Source organism: Furipterus horrens, unplaced genomic scaffold (genome assembly GCF_987537825.1).
Source record: "Furipterus horrens unplaced genomic scaffold, mFurHor1.1.pri manual_scaffold_13, whole genome shotgun sequence".
NCBI classification, from domain to species: domain Eukaryota; kingdom Metazoa; phylum Chordata; class Mammalia; order Chiroptera; family Furipteridae; genus Furipterus; species Furipterus horrens.
The window spans coordinates 45,190,539-45,207,544 of record NW_028327183.1 but is presented as its reverse complement, the minus strand read 5'-3'; the positions used below and the strand labels follow the sequence as shown (position 1 = coordinate 45,207,544).

The 17,006-nt window shown below is 48.1% G+C and overlaps 1 protein-coding gene across 1 annotated transcript; it reads left to right on the top strand.

The window, feature by feature from the left end:
- Positions 1 to 119: 119 nt before the first annotated feature.
- Positions 120 to 10,889, top strand: C5AR1 (complement C5a receptor 1). The gene is made up of 2 exons (XM_090259845.1): positions 120 to 252; positions 9,042 to 10,889. The coding sequence occupies exons 1-2, from the start codon at positions 250 to 252 to the stop codon at positions 10,095 to 10,097; spliced, it is 1,059 nt and encodes a 352-aa protein (XP_090115971.1). The 5' UTR covers positions 120 to 249; the 3' UTR covers positions 10,098 to 10,889.
- The last annotated feature ends 6,117 nt before the right edge of the window (positions 10,890 to 17,006 follow it).

Genomic DNA, 17,006 nt, shown 5'->3' with positions numbered 1-17,006 from the left:
TCGGGTGGGAAGGCACTTCCTCAGTTTTCTGAGATCTGACCTCACCCCTCCGACCCCCCCCCTTTTGCCTCACAGAAGGCACCCAGGCCAGGGGGCCCAGCATGCAGACCAATGAGACCTTAGTGGGGAAAGACGGGTCACTTCCTCCCAGGCCATCTGCACCCTCCCTTTGGGCTTTTAAAACCCGCAGCCCTCAGGCAGCAGGACCTTTGCCCACTGGAGAACTCAGAGGACTTGGGATACCTGACTATGGTGAGTCTAGAAGGGGAGTGGGTACCAGGACCCTTGTTCTCTCCTTTCTGGTGCGCCCCCCCCCCCAATGCACCCCTTCCCCAGTCTTCCGTCTGCTCCCTTCGTCCCTCACCCGCAGCTCAGACTCTCCTACTCTTGGGCTGGGATGTGCTAGAAGATTGTCAAGGGATTGTCTGGGAGCCACCGCAAGGCCATGGAGCTGGGATCCAAAAGCTCCCCGGGCAGAAAATCTATGCCTTTGGGTCTTGTAAGATGACTTCCTTCCTCAAGTGGAGGATCCAGAGAAGGCCTCCTGGGCAGCGGGAATGGCTGGAGGGAAGGTAGGAAGGCTAGAAAGAGCCAGTCTGGAGCTGGATGTTCAGGTGCTCTGGATTGTAGAGACAGGGAAACGGAGGCAGGAGCGGAGATGGCCCTGTTCTTGACCTCGAGGGATTTCACAACTTGAGGTGCTCTATTCAAGAATAAGACGTGATTGTCGCCAGAAGTTTTATTTACTTGCAACAAGTAAAGGAGTTGAGGGATTCATATCCCAAGCTTTGCCTCCTGGAAGGTGCGGGGCACTTAGCTATGTGGTTCATACACACTATTTGGTCAATTACATGTTGATTTCTTCTTTGGAGCTGCCTACTCAAGTTGGGTTTCTGTCAGGGTCATCTTGTTTGCAGCCTGTCTGAAAATGACTGTGCTGTGTTTTAACATTTAGCAAGAATAGCATTTAGCAAGAACCCCCCAGACCACGAGACCTCCTACTGAACAGCCTGGGTCCTTCAGTGGTGGGTGGCAGAACCAGGCTGTCCCACGAACTCTGACTGTCAGAGGGAGACCACGTCCAGTCTACGTGAGGGGGACTCTCGCGTACATGTGCCCCGAGGCCCGGGTCGGGGTGAGACAGGTTTGTGATTTAGCACCTGCTATTGCTAAACGGTCCGGTCTGTCTTACTTCATCTGGGGGAAGGGGAAATGGGAGGGCACGCTGGCTGGACCAGGGAGGGGTCTGGCGTTGCTTCATCCCCCTCATCCCATTTTTGAGACCCAGCTAGGGCCCACCATTAGCTTCGGCTTCTTCTATTTTTTTTTTTTTTAATCCTCACCCAAGGACACGTTTATTGATTGTTTGAGAGAGAGAGAGAGGGAGAGAAACATTCATGTCAGAGAGTAACATCGGTTGCCCCCTGTATGTGCTCCGACCAGGGATTGAACCTGCAACATTTTGATGTATGGGACAATGCTCCAACCAACTGAACCATGTGGCCAAAGCTTTGACCTCTTTTTCCTTCTATAAAATAGTCCCAATACCAGAGGGTATGCAGTGAAGAGTCACTCTCCCTGCCCTCCCCAGAGCCTCAGTCTCCTTGTCATTGCTCCCCAGCGCAACTGTGGATCCTTCTAGAAACAGCCCACAGGTGCTCAAGGAAGGAGGCCAAGTCCTGCTCTTCCCTGTGCTCTTAAGTCTCCCCACTTCTCTTTTTCTTCTTGGCCATCACCCCTAATCCATCTTCACGGGTCTGGATCCCTGCTCCGGCCTCCTCTCTGGTCATCCAGCCTCTAGTCTCACCTGCTCACAGTGGCCAGAGGGAATCTTTGAAAACTGAATGCTAACCGAGTCCCTCTGCAGCTCCAAGACCATCCATGGCTCCCCATTACCCCAGAATAAATACAAATTATTTAACATGGCACCTGTGGCTCTTCCAACCTCATCTTGGTCACCTTTCAGCCACACTGACCTTTCATTTTTTGGTGTGTAGCTCAGGCCTTTCCTCTGACCTTGTGGCTTTTTGCCTTGAACGCGTCCCCCTCATCCCCACCGCACTAAAGGCCTGGTAACGGCCTAGAGAAGGTTCCGGGGTGCGGCTCTCGGAAGTTCTCTGCTGTCTGCTAACTGTGAGGACTTGGAAGGTCTCTCAAGCTCCCTGTCACCTCAGTTTTCTCCTCTGTGAAATGGGCGTTGCAGCAGCAACAACCCCCGTAGGGTTGCTTTGTGGCTTAGACGAGGTAGTACACGAGAAGGACTTAGAAGAGAGCTTGGTGACTGTCATTGCTATTTTTGTAAGTAGTGCTGTGTCTTCTCCTTCACCTGTCCTCCGGTCCATTCCTGTCACCTCATTGCCACCACCTCAGTGAAGGCCACCGCTGTCCCTCATCTCACCTGGACACTTCCAGTCTCCTCCTCAGCTTCTGTTCTGGAGACTTTTCTCCACACAACAGATAAGGGCTCTTTAAAAAAAATTTTTTTTTTAAATTTATTTTTAGAGAGAGGGGAAAGGAAGGAGAAAGAGAGGGAGAGAAACATCAGCTGACGTGAGCATGCGGGAGGCTCTGTTTTGGGGGCTCTGACTCATTCTGCCGCCGAGGATGGCCGATAGCTTGTGAAACCAGCAGAGGAAACATTAGCTTTATGATTGTGTCCATGGGGACATTCAATATATTTCACTATTTAACAACCTGCACAGTTACCCCCCTCCCCCAAAAAAGGCAGGGTCTGGGGCCTCCTGCTGGGCTTGGCATTAACACTTTCATGCCTGGAGCATGGGGCCCTGAAGGGGGAGGGTGCTGGGGCGTAGGGGGTGGTGGGAGGGGCTGGCTCAAGGCAGGGGCCTCTACTTACCAATGGAAATATTTCAACGATTTTAACTTTGTATTTCAAAATATTTCCACACTTACAGAAAAATGATAAGAATAATACAAAAGACTCCCCTGTACTCTTTACCCAGAGGCTCCAAATTTGCCCACTCTAGCTATCATCACTTTGCTGAACCATGTGAGAGTAAATCTCTCTATTTTTCAGGAGCAAAGACGTTCACAGCACAGTTACCAACGTCAGGAAGCTTAACACCCGACGCAGTACTTACTGTCTTGTCTCCAGGCCGTGTTCACACGTGCTCAATTGTCCAAATAACTTTCTTGAGACTGAATTTGTTTTTCCTGCTCCAGGCTGCCGTCCGGGATGTCACCTGGTTCTGGCTCTTTGGTCCCCATTTGCCTGAAACAGTCCCTCAGCCCTTCCTTGTCTTTGTGACGTTGGCATTTTTTTAAGTTGGATAAAATTCAGGTCATATGTAATTCACCTTTGTAAAGTGTACACCCCTGTGGCATTTAGGACATTCGCGATGGTGTGCATTCGTCACCTCTGGCTATAGTTCCAGGACATTTTCAGCACCCTCAGAAGGAACCCGGTCTCACTCCCTGTCCCTGCCTCCTCCAGCCCCTGATGACCACCCTCTGTCTCTATGCATTTGCCTTTCTGGACGTTCACTTTCATGCAGTCCTACCGTCTGTGACCTTCTGTGTCTGGCTTCTTTCACTCAGCAAATGTCTTTGAGCCTCATTCACGTTGTAGCTTGTATCAGGACTTTATTCCTTTTTCATGGCTGAATAATATTCTACCGAGCAGAAATATTATAACTTGCTCATCCACTTATCAGCCAACACTGGCATTCTCCCTTAAATAATAATAATTATTATTTTTATTTTCTTATTACAGTTGTCCCATTTTCCCCCCATTGCTCTCCCAAACCCTGCCCACCTCCCGTCTCCCACAGTTAATCCCTACCCTGTTGTGAATAATTACTTTGTAAAGATTTTATTAATTTATTTTTAGAGAATGGCGAAGGGAGGGAGAAAGAGAGGGAGAGAAACATCAATGTGTGGTTGCCTCTCATGTGCCCTTAACCAGGGACCTGGCTTGCAACCCAGGCATGTGTGCTGACTGGGAATAGAACAGGTGACCCTTTGGTTCACAGGCCGGTGCTCAATACACTGAGCCACACCAGCCAGGACTCCCTTGAATAATTTAGTCACTGGTATGGCTGCCAAGTACCCATGACCTTCAGGCCGACTTTACAGTAATGAAAAAGGACTAGAAATAAAAAAATTGGTTCAGAGAAAGATCTCAGTTCTTTAGTAATCATAATATTGATAAATAATAACAGCATTGACTGCCATTTCTCATCCCTTACTGTATGCCAGGCACTCTGCTAGGTGCTAGAATGTTTTTCATCTGCTAGGTGGGTGTTTCAGTGCATATAAACCTCAGCCCACACATTCAGCTGCACTAAAAATCCAACTCTGAATATTTCTCTAATGATGATTTACATTTCTCTGTTTCCTTTCCTTGGGTTTGTGACAAAGTGGGCTTCAATGATGGGTTAGCTTCAAGGACCATAGAGCTCACCCCTGAAGAGTCCTTACCCCATCCACAGCCCCCACTTAGAGATGGTCAAGGGCAGCCTGCCTGGGTTTGCATCCCATCCTGTACAGGTCTGAATTCCTATGCACAGGACCCAGAAGAGGCACCTTTTAGTGCCCGTTTCCCCACCAATAAAATGGGCATGTTAATAGAACCTACTTGGAAGGTTATAGTCAGGATGGCATGCCTGGCATATGGTAGGAGCTCCTGAAGAATCACCCAGAGAACAGTTTAGGTTTTGACACCAGATTTTCTAAGAGAAGAGAAATAAAAGGGATTAGGGGTAATAGGGAAACTCCTGCTCTGCCTCAAGGACTCACAGAAGCAAAAAGAACAAAAAAAGAGAAAAGAAAAAAAGGAACATGGAATGGAAATTTCTCATCACGCACAACCTCCTGTAGAAATTGCCTTCCCCGTATTTCAATTCAAGCACCGTCGCCACATCCTTCCAGACGTACATTACAGTTAGGGTGAATTTATACATCAACATGTTCAACAGGCTATTTACATTTCCCCACTTTTCCCCAGTCAATATGTCATGCTAGGTCCATCAACATTTCTTCTGGGAACGAGCAAAGTCCATTTTTATTTCCTACGGGGGGGGGGGGCCCCCCCGCGGGGACCTCGGACCGGGTTAATTTGCATACACCTCATTTGCATACGTCAAAAGTCCCAGCAGGCGGTCCAGCCTCCGCCATGTTTTGACCGTGAAAGAACGGAAAGTGTAGGCAGCACAGACGCCCCGAAGGAACCGGGCTGGAGGGAGGAGCCGTTGGGGATGAGATGAGCCACCAGGCGCGGAGCTGGCGCAGCTGCGGTAGAAGCCGCACGTCCGCTGGCCGGCTGACCGGTCCGCAGGGCGCTGACGCTCACTGAATACTCGCTGCTTGTTTCCATCATTTGGGTCCCTGCCTCTGGGGCACAGATTTGCCTACAAGGCTCTCCCTGGCCCACCTGCCACCTCAGCACCTTTTCTCTCTTGGGGGCATGGCAGTTCCCAGCAGCTCTGCCTGGGGAGAAGTGTTTAGGGCCCCCCTGTTCATTCCTTTCTTATGGAAAATTTCAAACACAGGAAAGTAGAGAAAATGATAGGGTACTTATCTCCCGGCTTCAACAGTTTTCAACACTGTGCCAGTCTTAGTCATCCAGAGTTTCCTTCCTTTCTTCCTCCCTCCCTCCCCCTCCTCCCTCCCCCTCCTCCCTCCCCCTTCCTCCCTCCCCCTTCCTCCCTCCCCCTCCTTCCTCCCTCCCTCCTCCCTCCCCCCTCCTTTCTCCCTCCCCCTCCTTCCTTCTTCCCCCTCCTTCCTCTCTCCCTTCCCACTCCCTCCCCCACCCTTCCCCTCCCTCCCCCCTCTTTCTCCTTCCTCCCTCCCTCCTCCCTCCCCCTCCTTTCTCCCTCCCTCCCCCTCCTTCCTTCTTCCCCCTCCTTCCTCTCTCCCTTCCCACTCCCTCCCCCACCCTTCCCCTCCCTCCCCCTCTCTTTCTCCTTCCTCCCTCCCTCCTCCCTCCCCCTCCCTCCTCCCTCCCCCTCCCTCCTCCCTCCCTCCTCCCTCCCCCCTCCTTTCTCCCTCCCTCCCTTCCTCCCTCCCTCCCTTCCTCCCTCCCTCCCTTCCTCCCACCTTCCCTTTTCTTTGACTGGAGGGTTTCCTATTTCACCTGCTATGTATCTCTATCCAAAACTGCTTTTGCCATCCTTTAAAAAAAACACCATAAACACAAGACGTATCACCCTTAATAACAGTAGCACCGATTCCTTACTATTGTCAAATACCCAGTCTGCTTTTAAATCTCCCACATGGTCTCAAAAACTGTCTTATTTTCCAGTCAGTTATTCCAATCAGGATCCAAACATGATCTCCATATTGCCTTTGGTTGATAAGCCCTCTAAATCTCTTGAATCCATGACTCTTCCCTTTCCTTTAAAAAAAAAAATGCTATTTACTTGTGTAAGAAACCCGGCCATTTGTGCCATGGAGTTTCCCGCGGGTTGATTGGGTTCATTTGGTCTCTGCCGTGTTACTTATTACGTGCCTCTTTCCCCCACTTTTCTGTAGTTTTAGATTTAGAACGCTGATTAGAAATACAATCCATTTTGGGGGGCAGTTAGTGCATAGGTAATGCTGGGTCCTTTCTACTGCATCACATCAGCTAGAACAGAATGAATGTCTCTTCTCAGGATGCTGAGGTTGTTTGGTGGGTTTGGGGTGCCAGCCCGACCCATTTATTATAAAGATCCTGTCAATCTTTCACCTGATGGTTTTACTCAGATGTCAATGATCACTGTCCAAATCCATTATTTTCTTAATTCCATCATTCCTACTGGGGCTATAATTCTTAGATTCTTCTCTAAAGAATGACTTTCCCACACTGACATATATTTTTAAAGATTTCATTTATTTATTTTTAGAGTGAGGGGACGTGAGGGAGAAAGAGAGGGAGAGAAACATTGAAGAGAGAAATACAACTATCAGCTGCCTCTCGTACACACCCCATGTGGGGATCGAACCAGTAACCCAAGCATGTGCCCTGACTGGGAATTGAACCGGTGACCTTTTGCTTTCAGAACAATGCCCAACCAACTGAGCCACACCAATCAGGGCCATAATCTTTGTTCTTGAACTCACATCCTTCTCTATTCCTTTCATCCCTACTGCTCTCCCTCCAACGAGGTAAAGATCTCTTTCTTTTTCTTATTTCTTTTCTTTATTTTATTTATTTTTTTAAAAGATTTTATTTATTTATTTTTAGAGAGAGGGGAAGGGAGAGGGAAAGAGAGGGAGAGAAATGTCAATGTGTGGTTGCCTCTTGCACACCCCCAATCAGGGACCTGCCCCACAACCCAGGCACGTGCCCTGACTGGTAATCGAACCAGTGACCCTTTGGTTTGCAGGCTGGTGCTCAATCTACTGAGCCACACCAGCCAGGACTAAAATTACTTTTAGTTACAGTTGACGTTCTGTATTACTTTGTATTAGTTTCAGGTGTACAGCATAGTAACTTACACATTCTTATAAGTGATCCCACTGATAAGTGTAGTACCCACCTGGCACCGTACATGGTTATGACAATATTATTGACTATGTTCTCTGGGCTGTGTACTGTTGCTTTGTTTTATACCCCACCTGTGAGTGAAATCACGCAGTTCTTTTCCTTCTCTATCTAACTACTTTCACTTAGCACGATACTTTCAAGATCCATGTGTGTTGTTGCGAATGGCAGTATTTCATCTGTTTGGATGGCCGACTAGTATCCCATTATACAGGTACCGCAGCTTCTTTCTCCAGTCATGCATTGAAAGACTGGATGGTTTCTGTGCCTTGGCTACTGTAAATGAACATAGGGGTACATACATTTGTGAATAAGTGTTTTTGATTCTTTAAAATAATGCGTTATGTGTGGCTCGGTTGGTTGGGCATCGTCCCATGGTTCAGTTCCTGGTCGGTCGGGCCGCGTGCCCGGGGTTGTGGGTTTGGTCCCTGATCAGGGCGCGTATGAGCGGCAACACATTGATGTTTCTTTCCCTTTCTTTTTCCCTCCCTTCTCCCCTCTCTAAAAATGCATAAATAAAAGATTTTGTATTATTTATTTTTAAAGATTTTATATATTTACTTTTAGAGGGAGAAAGAGGGAGGGAAACATGGATGTGTGAGAGAAACATCGATCGGTTGCCTCTTGTGCGCCTCCCGCTGGGGACCCGGCTGGCAACCCAGGCAAGTGGCCTGACCTATAACTGAACCTAAAGCCTTTTGTTTTTCAGGATGACACCCAACTCACTGACCACTGAGTCACACCAGTCAGGGCAATAAAATATTTTTAAAATAGAGTAAAGAATGACACCAAGATTTTTTTTAAAATGGCATTATGACATTATTTGTCTGCATGACTCGGTTTTTCGGTTCCCTATCTCCCCGCTCCCACTCCCGCCCCGCCCCTAAGCGTTGCCTGAATACCTGAACCCATGGGCGGCGGCTGCTCCCAGACAAAACAGTGCTCCCCCGTGGGTGAGGGATAGCAACTGGGGGTGATGGTGGGATGGGAGGTAACTCTAGTTATATCATCCCAGCTTGCTGGTGATATTAAAAAGATCTACCCAGCAGCATGCCACGGGCACTGGCCGTAAGAAGGCAGAGTGCCTATGACCTGGAGCAGGCCTAGGCTTTACACATGTGGTCATTGAGTCATGGGGAATCCAGGGACTTCATGGGGAGGTGGCAGGGTGGCAGGGAGTCCAATCAGCATGGAAGAGTTTTTCAATATATATATATTTTTAATATCCTTTATTGATTATGCTGTTACAGTTGTCCCAATTTCTTTTCCTTTTGTTCCCCTCTACCCAGTGACCCCCCTCCCTCCAGTTGTCCCCCCTTCCCCTTAGTCCATGCCCATTGGCTGTGCATATAGTTCTTCTGGGTTTTTCAATATTTTAATAAGTGGTATGTCACTTCTGCTGACTCTCAGCCATCAGCAATCCCCTGTTTCCTGGGAGAAACCTGAGACCCAGCGAAGTGTGGGGATAGGTTCGAAGCCATGTGGCTGGCTCTCTGACTGGTCCCCTGGCACCTGTCTGCAGACTCAGCTTCTCCCGCCTCTCTGATTCCACCAGGACTACATGGGAAACGTCACCGATGATTACAGTGATTATGGCACTGCCACCCTGGACCCCAACATGTCTGTGGATAACTCTCCCAGAACCTTCAAGCTGAGCCCTCCGGATGTGATTGCCCTGGCGGTCTTTGTGGCCATCTTCCTGGTGGGAGTGCCAGGCAACATCCTGGTGGTCTGGGTGACGCGGTCTGAGGCCAGACGCACCATCAATGCCATCTGGTTTCTCAACCTGGCGGTGGCTGACCTCCTCTCCTGCCTGGCACTGCCCATCTTGTTCGTGACCATTCTCCAGGACAAACACTGGCTCTTTGGGGACGCCGGCTGCCGCATCCTACCGTCTCTCATCCTGTTCAACATGTACACCAGCATCTTGCTTCTGGCTACCATCAGCGCCGACCGCTTTCTGCTGGTGGTTGACCCCATCTGGTGCCAGAACCACAGAAGGGCCCACTTGGCCTGGGTGGCCTGTGCTGTCGCCTGGATCCTGGCCCTGCTGCTGAACATTCCCTCCCTCCTCTATCGCAAGGTGAAGGTATATTACCACCCCTACAAGGAAGTGTGTGGCATCGACTACGGTAAAGACGGGTCCTCTAAAGAGAGGGCCGTGGCCACGCTCCGGCTGCTCCTGGGCTTCCTGGGTCCGCTGGTCACGCTGAGCCTCTGTTATACCTTCCTTCTGATCCGGGCTTGGAACCGCAGCGCCACACGCTCCCCCAAGACGCTCAAGGTGGTGGTGGCGGTAGTGACTAGCTTCTTCATCTTCTGGCTGCCCTACCAGGTGTCAGGGATGATTCTGGCCTTTTCCCACACTAACGACCACATCTACAGAGTCGCGATATACTGGGATGCCCTGTTTATCTCCATCGCGTACATGAACTGCTGTATCAACCCCATCATCTACATGGTGGCCGCCCGGGGCTTCCACATCCGCTTCTTCAAGTCCCTGCCCTCCAGGATCCGGAGCGTGCTGACCGAGGAGTCCGTGGTCAGGGAGTCCAAGTCCTTCACGCTCACCACGGAGGACGCGTCACCCCAGAAGAGCCAGGTCCTGTGAGGGGAGGCCTCCTGGGCCACTGTGTGCCGGCCGCTCCACCTTCCCTCAGGTCCGTTCTCTTCTGCTTTCTTGTACTCAGCCCTGGGTGCGCTGGTGGTGTTTTAGTGCGCTGTCCTGCATCCTTCTTCACTTCCAGGATCAACAAACACTTCCTCCTGGGGCCACGCAACCTTTCTCTTCATCCAAGGACTTGGAAAAACTAACAGACACCAATATACCAAGAGTGCCCCCAGATAGCGACATGTTTGCACTGACAGAGGGGATATGAAGAAAATATATCAGAGACGTAGGATATAGAGGAATGAAAGCATTCTAACCTTTCAAAAGTAGTGTGCATTGGGCTCTGGCAGGGTAGCTTAGTCGGTTGGAGCATCCTCCTAAAGCAGCAAGGTTGTGAGTTCGATCCCCAGTCGGGGCACATACAAGAGGCAACCAATGAATGCATCAATAAATGGATGAACAGACCGATCTTCCTCTCTCTCCCTTTCTTTCTCTCTCTCACACAACAATACATAAAAGACAATGAAAAAGTACATGGACCTACTAAGCTTTTGTAAGTGAGCTAATTCAAAGAAAAATAATAACCTAGCTGGTGTGGCTCAGTGGATTGAGTGCTGACCTGCGAACCAAAGGGTCACCAGTCCAATTCCCAGTCAGGGCACATGCCTGGGTTGCAGCTGGGTCCCCAGTTGGGGGTGTGCAAGAGGCAGCCACACATTGGTGTTTCTCTTCCTCTCTTTCTCCCTCCCTTCCCCTCTCTCTAGAATAAATAAATAAAATCTTAAAAAAAAAAAAAAATTGCCCTGGCTGCTGTGGCTCAGGGGATTGAGCGTCGGCCTGCAAGCCAAGTGTCGCTGGTTCGATTCCCAGTCAGGGCACATGACTAGGTTGCATGTCTGGTCCCCAGTTGGGGGCGTGAGTGAGAGGCAACCACACAGTGATGTTTCTCTCCCTCTCTTTCTTTCTCCTTTCCCCTCTCTAATAAAATAAAATAAAAAAATACCCCAGGAAAACAATAAGTTGAAATGTTACTTAAATAGAGTTTTTAAAAAGTTTTAAGTAAAAACATGGTACAGTATGTGGTTATGGAGAAAATCAAGAGGGAGGAAGGCATTTTGAAGGGAATCAATGTTCTAGTACCTCCAGGCCATGGGGTCACAGAGAAATTTAACTCTTTATTTTTCAAACTATTGTTTTGTTTTCACTTCAAAAAATCTAGTATTTTCTATGGACATCACTGTAGGCTCCCCTGCAGTTGTAAGTAATGACACAGAGGGGTCTTGTGTCCCCTTGACTGACTTCCCTTAGTAGAAGCATCTTGCAAAACGACATGATGAAATCACAACCAGATGTTGACATTGAAAGGGACAGGACACTTTCGTCACCAGGATCCTCGATGACCACTTTTTCTAGCCACTCTCACTTCCCTCCACCCTCCTCAGCCCTGCGCTGAGCCCCTGGCAACCACAGGCCTGCCTTCAGCTCTGAAATGTTGCCCTTCCGAGAATGTTGCATCAATGGAATCATACGACATGTAACCTTTTGACGTTGTAAAAAGCTAGTATGCATCACTGACATCATGAAAATGAAATAAATGTTGAAATGTTATGTGTAAGTGACTAAAACATTTCTCTTTCATGTTGTGTGTGTGTGTCTGTGAGTGTATGTTTGCCAGAAGTATTGTACAGACCAGCACTAGCCAACACAAATGCGATGTCAGCCACATAGGTGATTTTACATTTTCTAGTAGCCACAGTAAAAAATTAAAAAGAGCCCTGGCTGGGTGGCTTAGGGGGTTGGGGGTTCGATTTCCTGTTGGGGTGCTTACAGGAGATGTTTCTCGCTCACACTGATGTTTTTCTTACACCCATGTCTCTCTCTCTCTCTCTCTCTCAAATCAATAAACATATCCTTGGGCAAGGACTTAAAAAAATTAAAAAAGAAACAGATGAGCCCTGGCTGGTGTGATTCAGTTGGTTGGGCATAATCGCGCAAAGTGAAAGGTCGCTAGTTCAATTCCCAGTCAGGGCACTTGCCTGCCTGGGTTGTGGGTTTGGTCCCTGGTTGGGGCTCATGTGAGAGGCAACTGATTGATATTTCTCTCTCCCTCTCTTTCTCCCTTCCTTCCCCTCTCTCTAAAAAATAAAGAAATAAAAAAGGAACAGATGAAATAATAGTAATATATATTATTTAATAAAGCAATATAATATATTAACAATGACAAATGCTTATTATATTATATAAATATCATGTATTATGTGATTATATGAACATAAACATATAATTTCATTTATTAAATATTATATTTATTAAATTTAATAAATAGAATTATAATTATATTATATAAAATATTTATGATATACAAGATGAAAATATATAATTATATAATATATAAAATATAATTGTGTTATAATAGAAAATATATAACAATACTATATTTATGTATATAACGTATGTGTGTATATATTCATGATATCTATATTAATATAGTAGAGTAATATTAATGCTATTAATATGATATATTTATATTATATTGCTATATATAATGATATTTAACATATAAAATAATAATATAGTCACTAATATATTTTGCTTAGTTCAATATATACAAAATATTTCTACTTCAACATGTAATCAGTGTAAAACATTATTAACAAGATTTTTCCTTTTTTTTTTGTATCGATGAAGCAAGACAATAAGAAGCTGGGAAAATTTCTGGGCAAGTGGAATGGGGAAACTGAGACAAGAAAATTAAACAAGGCCAAACAATTTGAACAACTTACAGTCAGCTAGTGAATCGCAAGACCTTATCTTGTGATTAGGAAGATTCCCTATCCAAGGACACTAGAGAGCAAAGGGTCCATACCTCTCCCCCCTGACCAGAGGATGCATAGTTTAAGTCACCCTGGTCTGGGAGAGAGAGACAGAGACCAATTAATGTCATTTGTGCCAGCTAAACCCAAGGACAAATGAAGTCAGGGGAACAGATAACAAAAACCCCATGAGAGCCAGATAGACCCAAGATAAAAGTAAAACGGGGGGTAAAGCAGACCAAGGCGTAATCCCAACCTCGCCTCCACCTGCTCATTTGGATGCATCATCGCATTAAAAAAGCACCTGGAAAGTTCATGAATATCCTGCTGACACCCTCCCCTACGATTCTCACCCACAGAAGAGAGATAAAACCCCTCAGGACAAAGACTCGGTGAGGAATTAGGCTAGAGCACTCCCATGCATTTTCTCCAGTATAAACTTTAAAATATATATATTTTACTTATTTCTTTTTAGAGAGACAGGAAGGGAAGGAGAAAGAGAGGGAGGGAAACAAGGATGTGTGAGAGATACATCCACCGGTTGCCTCCCGCACGCGCCCCCAACCAGGCACCTGGCCCACAACCCAGGCGTGTGCCCTGACTGGGAATTGAACTGGTGACTATTTGGTTCACAGGCTGGCACTCAATCCACTGAGCCACACCAGCCAAGGCGGGTACATCTTTTATTTAAAGATTCTGAGAACCTCGGAGGACAGGTGCTCAGCTGGGCTGCCAGAAGAGGCTGTGTGTGTTTTCTGATAGTAAATGTTGTGGCTGTGCAGACCCCTGGCCCACAAGGTTGCTGAGGGAAAGGCCTGAGCCCAGCTACCTGGATGGGGGCACCCGGTACCCCAGGGAAGGTCCTGGATGCTCCTTCTACCTTGACTGCCAACATCCCTCCTGCTACCCTTCGCCCAGCTGGCTCCCGTCCTGGTCAGTTCTCTCTCTCTCTGTCCCTCTGTCCCTGTGTCTTCCTCTGTCTCTGCCTCTGAGTGAGCCTTCCCTGCTTCCCCTGCAGTGTCTCCCTCTATTCTTACATGTTGGCTTTCTGGACTTCTCTCTTGAACGTGCACCTTGCTTTGGCGAGTTCATCCAGTACCTTCACAGCTCTCCTCTGGGTGTGGCTCCCCAACCACTCGCCTCACCTAAACTGAGCTCAGTATCTTCTCCTAAACCTCCCCCTCCCCTTGTATTCCCGTGCTGGACACCACCCTCTTCCTACCACACTCCTTCTCCTCCATCCTCTCCCACTTGTGTCCTGGCCTCTCCTCCTGCCTGGTCTCCCAGCTGCCCAGACTGTTTATAAAAGACCATTCTTGCCCCATTCTATTTTCCTTCAGGGTACAGCCCCCTCCAGGAAGTCCTCCATGACTTCTTCCTATATCTCTGCACCCTCATGCCCTATGTCTGTTCCTGGCCATCCTCTAGCTGTCCTGGTTTGGGGAATGAGCTGCAGGCAGTGCAATCTTCCCCTCTTCCTGACATGGGAAGGAGATGCTAACCCAAGAGCTGGGTCCCACAACAGTCTTTTAGGAACACTTGGAGGCCAATAAGTGGGATTTTGATGGCTCCTCTTCAGCCTCTGCCTGGTGTTGCCAGCCCTGCCCAGGAGGGAAGTGGGCTGAAGGTCCAGGTGGTTGCCAAGTTTGCAGCTTAGGAATCTGCTGGTTCAACAAGTTGGAAGAGGAAGTGGTGGGGAAAGGAAGTGCATGATGTGTTTGGCTGAATCGGCTGTGTTTCCCCCACCCAAGTCCCCCGTCACCCACCACCTGTTCCTCAGACTGCCTCCCCAACGCCTGGTCAGGGCCCCCTCCCCTGCACCTGTGCCACGTGACCTCAGCGCCACACCCAGAACCTGGCGGGGCAGGGTGGGGGTGGGGGTGGGGGTGTTGTTCCTCCAGATCAGCTCTGTCTGCTAGGAATGTAATTCCAGTAGCCAGGCAGGAGAAAAGCAAAGACAAGCAGAAAGAATGAGGTAAAATTAATTTTGGTGCTATATTTTATCAAATCAAATATATTTCAAATGTTATCATTTCAATACGAGATCAAGATAAATAACTTTATTGAGAGAGTTCACATTCTGTTTATTTAGTTATTTTTTGCACTGTGTATTTTACACTCAGTAGCTTCTCACTGAGATCTACCACATTTCAAATGCTCAGTAGCCTCTCGTGGCCTCTGGCTACCATGGTGGACAACTCAGAGCTAGAATTCCTTCGCTGACGTTTAGACCATATACAAAATTCTAACACGGGCCAGCCGGAGCCCTGGACTTCCGACAGTCCAAGGTTCTGGTGGGACTTTCTAGAATCCTGTGATTCAAACAGTCCATCTATGACTAACACTGTAGAATCCCTTGGGTCAGTAACCTATGATTCCAGCGTTCCGAGAGTCTGTGATTCCGACGCTCTAGTCTTCAGAGACGGAGTCTTTGACCTAGGTCAGGGGTCAGCCAAGTCCTGCCCGCGAGCCACCTCCGGCCCCCTGTTTGTTTTTGTAAATAAAGTTTTACTGGAACATGGCCATACCCGTTCAGTCTGTGGCTGCTTCGTTCTCCCGGGAAGATTGAGTAGTTGTGACGGAGACCACAAGGGTCCTCCAGACCAGCAGAAATCTCAGATATACTCTCTGTTCCTTTACTGAAAAAGTTACTGACCCCTGATCTGGATAGTCAAAGACCCTGAGATGGGTGGCGGTTTTACAGATGTTTACTTAATTGTTGTCCTTGATAATTTACACATGAAACATCCCATAATAGGACATAGTGTTCACATTCAAAAGCGACAGGTTTCCCCCCCTTAGCCATTCGCCCCTTCAGGCTTCTCGATTTCCATTAAATTGCCGAACTGCATCCTAGTTTGCTGAGGGGGCGTCAAGTTTCCTTTATTTATTACTTAAAACATTGTAATACATGCATAACATAAAATTCACCATGAGCGGCATTTGGTATAATCCCAATGCTGTGCACCTGTCACCACTGTCTGGTTCCAGAACATGGTCATCACCCCCAGCGTAAGCCACCCCCCCACCCCCCGTACCTACCAAGCTGTCTTTCCCCAGTCTCCCTCCTGCCCCCCAGCTCCTGGCATGCATTAATCTTTCTGTTGCTACAGATTTGCCATCAGCATTTAACCCCCTGTGACCCACAGACATGTCCATTTCACATGGTCAATTTAACAACTGTCTAGGGTGTTCTCAGTCTAAGTTTCTCCAGGTGCTGATGGGCAGAGACCCGTCCTCGGGCCCAGCCTCCCCCAGCCCCCCAGTGTCAGGGATCCCAGGAAACCTTAGCCTTCCAGAATCAGAGAAACGGGCCTTGAGACTCAGTGGCGGAGGAGTTTATAAAGATCAAATGATCTGAGAAACAGCCTTGCAAATTTATCAGATTGAAGAAAGTCTGAGATGACAAAGTCCCCACAGTCCCCACCCTCAGCTTCTTTTATTCGAATCTTTTCTAACCAGAGGGGGTTCCCAAAGAAGAGGTCTTCCAGATTGGGGGGCAGGGGGCAGAGGGCATGTCCATTCCACAGGGGTCTGGGGCCAGGCTCAGCCAAGACAGGGTCACCCAGAGAAAGACTTGGAGATGCCGCAGGTCACCTAGCCACTTCCAGCTTCCCGTGTCAGACACGACTTCCTCTAAACATATGATCTTCCTCTCTAAATGACAAAAGAAAAGTATAAACATGTGTCCTCAACCTCAGAGGCACTGTGGATCACACAGGGGCCACATCCCAACCTGACAAGCTCCGGGTGGCCTGCACAGTGGCCTTGCAAACTCAGAGACCTGAAGTAGCCACCTAGGATGGTGTGAACACAGAAATTCCTAACTAAAAGCAAGTCATGGTGGGAGTCACATCCTGGGCCCATAGATTCCTTGACAAAGGTCAACCTTTACCTTAAGGGAGTCTGTCTATTGCCTTTGCACATGTAGGATAACACATCTTTGAAATAGCGGAGTGATCACCTTTCCCAGACCCCCGAGGGAACACCCACCCAGCAGAACAGAGACCACAGAACACCTCATGTTTTATTGTTCCCCATCTCTGTGTGCTATACATGTTAATTGTTACTATTAAGTACCTAACCATGTAAAGAA